This window comes from Capsicum annuum, chromosome 10 (assembly GCF_002878395.1).
Source record: "Capsicum annuum cultivar UCD-10X-F1 chromosome 10, UCD10Xv1.1, whole genome shotgun sequence".
Taxonomy (NCBI): domain Eukaryota; kingdom Viridiplantae; phylum Streptophyta; class Magnoliopsida; order Solanales; family Solanaceae; genus Capsicum; species Capsicum annuum.
This window is the reverse complement of record NC_061120.1, coordinates 133,029,916-133,037,420: the sequence shown is the minus strand read 5'-3', so window position 1 is coordinate 133,037,420 and position 7,505 is coordinate 133,029,916. Positions and strand designations below refer to the sequence as shown.

General features: G+C 35.6%; 1 protein-coding gene across 1 annotated transcript; it reads left to right on the top strand.

Annotated features, from left to right (window-relative positions):
• The first annotated feature begins 6,314 nt into the window (after nucleotides 1-6,314).
• LOC107844351 lies at nucleotides 6,315-7,301 on the top strand. The gene is made up of 2 exons (XM_016688792.2): nucleotides 6,315-6,936; nucleotides 7,066-7,301. The coding sequence occupies exons 1-2, from the start codon at nucleotides 6,315-6,317 to the stop codon at nucleotides 7,299-7,301; spliced, it is 858 nt and encodes a 285-aa protein (XP_016544278.2).
• Nucleotides 7,302-7,505: the final 204 nt, after the last annotated feature.

Sequence of the window (7,505 nt, the reverse complement as noted above, 5' to 3'; positions counted from 1 at the left end):
AATATTATGTCACATTGCAAACCGATACAAAATGAGAAACTGTCGACGATATCTTCAATACAATGTTGACGCAATTTTATAAAAGATTATGAGGATCTAAATTCTACGTTTATTTAAGCATGTTGACGTAGAAATATTTATCAAGTGACTTCAAAGGATGCATCTTAGTAAGTGTAAAATTTATTTGATTTACAGTCCACACACTTGAAAATATCACATATGAAATGTTGAATATTGTCACTTGACAAAATTTAAGTGAAAACTTTCTAAAGATTCAAAATGTCTGAAGCATATAAAAGTTTCTGGGAAATTTATTTAGAATCCTTATATTGTATAAGCTTATAGCTTGAAAATTATTGAAACTCTTGGAGAGTTTTCAAAAGCAATAGAATATTTGCTTAAATGAGGAACATGCATAATCAAATAAGGATTCATTCCGACCTCAAGAAAAAAATGAGGAACTCCTTTGTTATGAAGTACCATATCTTAGTGCAATTGGTGCACTAATATATCTTGCAAATATTACAAGGCATGACATAGCCTTTTTCGGTCAATTTGTTAGCAAGGTATAGTTCTACTACTGCTAGGAGACATCGGAATAAGATCAAACATATGGGCTTACTTTATTCTAAAGATTGCAGTCTCAATCTTATTAGTCATGCTGATGTTGGGTACTTATCTGACCCACATAAAGCTCAGTCTCAAACAGGCTATATGTTCATATGTGGTGACACTGTCATATCTTGAAGATATACAAAACAATCTATCTAGCCATTTTATTGAACCGTGATGAGATAATAGCTATTCATGAAGCTAGCAAAGAATGTGTATGGTTGAGGTCCATGATACATCCAATGTGGTTTGAAATGTGATAATGTACCCACAGTTTTATACAAAGATAATGCAACATGCATAACACATCTTAAGGGAGGATTCATAAAAGGAGAAAGAACAAAACACACTTCATCAAAGCTTATCTACATACATGAGCTACAAAAGAAAGATGATATTAACGTGCAACAGATTTGTTCAAGTGACAATGTGGCTAATTTATTCACCAAGTCTCCTTCAATTACAACTTTTAAGAAGATGGTGAACATCGGTATGCAAAGGTTCAAGGATATTCTCATTAGGGGGAGTTAATACGCGCTGTACTCTTTTTTCCTTATGATTTTTGTCCCACTGAGTTTTCCTTGTAAGGTTTTTAATGAGGTGGCTTATATGCGTATTGCTAGAGATGCGTACTCTTTTTCCTTCACTAAATTTTTTTCCCACTGGATTTTTTCTTGTAAGGTTTTAACGAGGCACATTATCTATCAATTAGACATTTAAGGGGGAGTGTTATAAATGTACCATAAATAGTGAATGTCTAATTTACCATAAATAGTGAATACCTACATTACCATATATTGTGTATGTCTATTTATGAAAAAGTTACAAACCCCAAGATTAGTTTTCCCCTATAAATAAAGGGGGTTTATTTCATTGTAATTCATCTCTGAAGAGAAATAAGAATTCCTAATAAGAAATAAAGAAGTCTTCTCTCTTCCCTCTATTCTTCTTATTCTTTGCTTTATATTTCATAACAATAAACAAATTTTACAATTTGTTAAATACAATAAAAAAGAAATAGTATTTACCCAAATAATAAATGTATTTAAACTTAAACTAAATGAAAACAAATAAGAAAAACTTACATAAACTCCAACAAGTTTATATTTAATTACTTTTTATTTCTTCTTTAAACAAAATTATGAAAAATCCCTAAATTTTCCACTTTCAGATATATTCTTAATTATTTGATATATCCAATTTACGAGACACTTGGTACAAATATGCGCGTTTAAAAAAGCGAAGTAATAGAATTTTTTTCAATTAATAGAGAAAATCATATGATTTTCTATTAATTCTCTTTTGAATATCCCAAAATTAGGTGATCAATTTAAAATTTGAAATTCAAAAGAAGAGTTTGATTTTTGTGTGATCAAAATTACGTATAAATCAATCAATGAATCAGTCAAAACAGATACATTGATTCATAAATCTGATGTATTTGTAGTTCAATCTAGTATTTCGATATATAATTTTGGGGTATTTTTCACCAGATACATCATTCTTATGTATTAGTAATACAAAAAACAATATGATACATAATTTTTGTACCTCTTTAGAGGGTCTCATGATGTATCTTTATGTAATTCACCATCCCACCATTAATGACAAATACCTCATAAAATTTGTGAAACAACACAAAATGAATCAGATAAAATTTTAAACCTTTGGAGTTAACTCCGATAGAAATTCAATCGGACGGCAAGAAAAACACAATTTTAAAAGAAAAATTAAGGATTTATTTAGAGGAGGTTCTTCGTCGAGACTTTGTCAATGTTGTTCTGTTGATATTTATTGTCAATGTATTACAATCTTCTTTAATGGAGAAATTGAAGATGAAGTGGGTGGGAGGGGAATTGAAGCATCCCAGGTTTTGATCCTTACAAAATTTCCAAGAATGTTGTTCTTCAGACCCATTATAAATCATGGTACGAACTGTAAGATGGGGTATGAGTGGTGAAGACTTGTCGTAAGCTGACCAGTGTTAGTTGGTGGGATAGTCTTGGAAACTGAAATGAGTATGACTTGAGGGTATGAGTCGTAAGGCGTGGGTATGAGTTGTATATATGACTCGTAAGGTGGCCAATATTTGATCTTCCTAGTGTTACATTCTGCTAGGGATACGGATTATAAGTACGAATCGTATGTTGAGGTTACGACTTAGTTGGATAAGTCATATACTAGATAATGTTTGATCCACGGTTGAGGATTGGGTACGATTGGGTGGGTATCAACCATAATCTAGGTTACCACGTCGGTCGTGACCCTGTGTTGGGTTTTTATGGGATTTAAGTGGGGGTATTTTGGATATTTCCCTACTCACCCTAATAAGGACCCACAACTTCTAATACACTTAGGAGGTTATTTACCCTATTATTTTATTTTAAACACTTAGAATCTCTTCTATAACATATCATAATTCTCTCAAAGCTTTTGGGGCAAAGAGCTAGGGTTTCAACTAAGGGATTTCTTTGGGGCTTGTCTTGGTGAATTCTTTCCAACAATCTTCTTGGTTTAAGGCATGATTCTCCTCCCTACTTGTAATTTCAATTAAAGGCATGGTTATATGGTTGATTTCATGGTTTTTACTTTTGCATGGTTTTGGTTTTCAATCATTGATTTGGGGGTTTTGATGTTAAAGGCTTGGTTATGATTCTTATGGTTTAATTATGCTTTCTATTCATTAATGGTTGTTTTGGATAATGGAATTGTTGGTAATGGTTTAATGATAATGGAATTTGGTTATGGTTATACTATGCTCCCAAGGTGTTTGATTAAATGCTTATAAAGATATATTTATTTCATTGACTCTTTTAAAAGGGAAATCTTGCTTGTTTTCAGCTTATGCATGAAACTACAAATAGTTTACAAAGGTTAAAGGTTAGTTAGTGATTCTTGTGGAGAACATGGTAGTTGATGAGTGATGAGTTGACCACTCATTCACACTCATTTTTCGTGCACATTACCCCTGTTTTGAATGAACAAATAAGATAAAATCTATGGCTAGATGCACTAACATCCACTCTTTGCAGACATTAAGCTGAGAAGACAAAAAAATGTTGATTGGAGCTGAAAATGATAAAAAAAGAGCAAGAAAGAGTGCAGCTGAAGGGTTGGACTACATCAGCCTCAGTTACCGCGGTCCTTTATCCATGGTTGCATTCAGTCATGAAGGTCAGAGCAATGCGGTCGTAGCACTTAACCGCGGTCGCGTGGTCACGGACACCCGTGCGCAATCACAGTTAAGAGGAAAAAAGTCCAGGGGCAGATCTGTAAAAGCACTTGGACGCATCCCAAGCCTTATTTAAGGTAAAACCCTTTTCTCTTTAGGATAGCTTAGCTGATAAGATATTTTGGAATTCAAGACTTGAAACCCAAATCTTGGGAAAGTGTGTAATTAACTTTGAAGGCTAAATTTCTTAGACTTTTTGTGAAGAATGAATGTGTTGGTTAATCCTTATGTTATATCTCTCTTCACCTTCTTCATGAGTAGCTAAATAATTTAATCTTGGGATTATGTTGAACTCGTGTGTAATTGTGTTTGGATATTGTTGTGTTTACATGGATTTTAGTTGTTGAGTATGGATTACACCATTGCTTGAGCTTACGGGTTAGAATTTGATGGGTGAAAGCCCCAAATATCCAAATGGGTTTGATGAGTGAAAGCTCCAAACTCTAGAAACCATTTTTCATCCTCAAAAGAAGGATGAAGGTGAATATTAGGTAACCCACAACATCCTCGAAAGGGGGTTATAGGGGGACAGAGCAATGGTAGATAATTGAGCCTATGGTTTACTACCTTTTGCAATATTAGAAATAAGTGTATTAGGAGTGTAAATCAAGTCAAAAGCATCATCCTAGAAATAGGGATGCTTGATTGAGGTCTTGGGTGATTATGAAAATGTGTATACACTTGTTAGGTGCTCGAAAGAGCCAACGGGTGAAATCATTGTGGTTTTGTTGAAATATTGACCCCAATGAACTTTGACCTGGCCTATCCTTTGGTTAAGAACTAAATTTCATGATGAACCAACACCAAACCACATGCATTACCTCTAGGTATACATAATAATTTCCCCAAACCTTGAATTCTAAGTAAAAGTTTCACTTATCAAGTACTTGTTTAAGTGTGTTGCGAAAAGTTGCCAAACAAATCCCCCAATTTCATTTTACATGTCATTTTTGTTAGCATTTTGGATAATGTCAGTAATTTGAGCATCCATAAAGTTTGAAGTTTATAATTTCACTCCTTGATATTTGAACCCAATTCAAATTGGGTTACTTGACAACGATTGCCTCACCCCTAATTATGGGAGTGAGCTGAGCGTTATTAAAATGGAGCCGTTGCTGGGGAGTGAAATATAAATTTCACTTGTGTGGTGTCATTCTTACTTGGGAATACCCAAAGTTGTGTAATTTACTTTATTTGTTATTTTTGAATCTTTTGTGGGTAATCAAAGTGTAAACGGTGCAACGAGCGATAACGCAAGTAATATAGGCCCCCTCAATGCCCCTCTTAATGATGAAGGCCAATTAAATGAGTCAGGACAAATAAGTGCAATTCGTATTCTACCAACCAACGGGAATAATTTGTTTTATGTGACTAGTGTTATGCTTCACATTTTGCAAATGAAAGTATTGTACAGGGGCCAAGCATATGAGGACCCGAATGTCCATTTGAAGAGCTTTGTGGAAGTTTGTGCACCATTTAACATAGCACATATTACACAAGAATCCATCCGGCTTTGACTTTTTCTATTTTCACTAACGGGTGAGGCAGTTTTATGGCTTCACTCACTTTCACCCAGCTCAATTACATCATGGGAAGAGTTTACTATGGTGTTTCTTTGTAGATACTTTCCACCATAAAAAATTCTTCAAAAGAGGGATAACATTGTGAACTTTCGGCAAATGAATGGAGAACCGTTATTTGAAGCTTGGGAGAGGTTTAATGGAAAGTTAGCCCAATGGCCAAATCATGAGGTTCTGAAAAAGATGCTCCTCAAGATTTTCTATAGGGCTCTTAATCCATTAAACAAAATGGTGGTGGATAATACGGCGGGCGGTTCTATAGTGAGATTGCATCATCTTGCGGCTTTTTAATTAATAGGAGAAGTATCAAAACAAAATTGGGGTTGGCATAACCGAGACACCAAAGCTTCTAAAGCCCCTTCTACTACATCCATGGTGACTAACAAACAAAGAAAATGAGATGAAGAAAAGGAGGAGAACATGGCCAAAATGATGACCCAACTTGAGCTCTTGACGAAGCATGTTATAGGTACACCCGCGAAAGCGGTAAACACTTAGCATCAAAATATTATGAAGAGTATGAAGAGGCAAAGAAGTTGATAAAGAAATCTGGTACTGGACATACTACTCGAGGGGTAATGCCCGTCGTATAAAGGAAATGTGGGAACCAAGGTTGGATAGATCACAAGCAAGATCGAGATTGGAGAGATCATGAACGTGACTATGACCGCTATGTCCCTCCTCATGATTGAGCTAAAGCCAAGAAATCCAGAGCCATTGACCCCAAAAAGTTTAAAATTGAGGATATGTTGGACAGGATCTTGAGTAGGGTAGAAGGAACATACAAGATGGTCCATGAGTTGAAGGGTGACTTCTCTCACCTCTCTCAAATGGTGATGTCTCATTCTACCTTTATCAAATAATTGGAGACTCAACTGGGGTAAATATCTATGCAATTAAATACTAGACCAAGAGGTGGACTTCCGAGTGACACAATTGTTAACCCAAAGAACGATGCCCAAGTCCTAGAAATTGTCACAAAGAGTGGAAAAAATCTTGAGGAACCTTTTAGAGGAGACGTGAGTCAGAATATTCCTAAGGCCAAAAAAAAAGAGGTGATACCTCAAAGAAAAGAGGTAAATAATGAGAAAAGGGTTAATGAAAGCGATGAAAAGGTGGTTGACGTGGAAAGCCCACAAGTGGACACACGACCTACCATCCATGTTCCTTCGCTGTTCCCTCAACATTTGCATAAAAAAGAGGAGAATGATAAATTTAGGAAGTTCATGGCCAAACTTAACAATCCATCGACAAACATCCCGTTTCTTAAACCTATCCAAGAGATCCTGGGATACGCTACATTTATGTCCAAGAAGAAATTTGTTAAAGTTGATACTATTGAGGTATCTCATGGATGTAGCGCTATTATGGATAGAAAGATTGCGGAAAAGAAAGATGACCTCGGTGCATTCACTATGCCTTGCATATTTGGGACGCATGAATTTGCAAAAGCTCTATGTGACCTTGGTGTGAGCATCAAATTAATGCCTTTAGTCATATACAAGAAGCTTGGTATGGATACCTTGATGCCAACCTCTATATGACTCTTGATGGCGGACCAGTCTATAAGAAAACCAGTGGGTATATCGTTTGACGTCCTTGTAAAAGTGGGCAAGTTTATTCTCCCAATCGATTTCATAGTATTGGGTTTTGAAATGGACCAAGAGGTGTCTATCATCCTTGGTTATCCTTTCTTAGCCACTGGGAGAGCCATTGTTGATCTAGAGCTAGGGAAGATGAAATTTAGATTGCAAGAGGATGAGGTCTCTTTCAAAATTTGTAATTCAAAGAAGCAAACTACGGAGTTGCAAGTAGTATCCATAGTGGATGTTGAAGATGAGAAGATGAATCAAGAGGAGTTCAAGGACCCACCTTGAAAATAGAGGAAGGAAGACGTCGTGCCGTGATAATAACTAAGGCTCTAGGTGGGAGGCAACCCACAAATGCCATGAAAATGGCTCATATCTTTTTTTTGTTGATATGTTCTTATAGGTTAGATGTTAGCTTATACATATGAATAACCCATGAATTTGTGGCACTATGGAGTTATCCATAGTGGATGTTGAAGATGAGAAGATGAA

Bases quoted from the DNA above. Each gene is read 5' to 3' on its own strand.
- LOC107844351 (XM_016688792.2), top strand. From the start codon at position 6,315: ATGCAATTAAATACTAGACCAAGAGGTGGACTTCCGAGTGACACAATT. The intron at 6,937-7,065 runs GTATGGATACCT...TCGATTTCATAG, and splicing joins AGTCATATACAAGAAGCTTG to TATTGGGTTTTGAAATGGAC.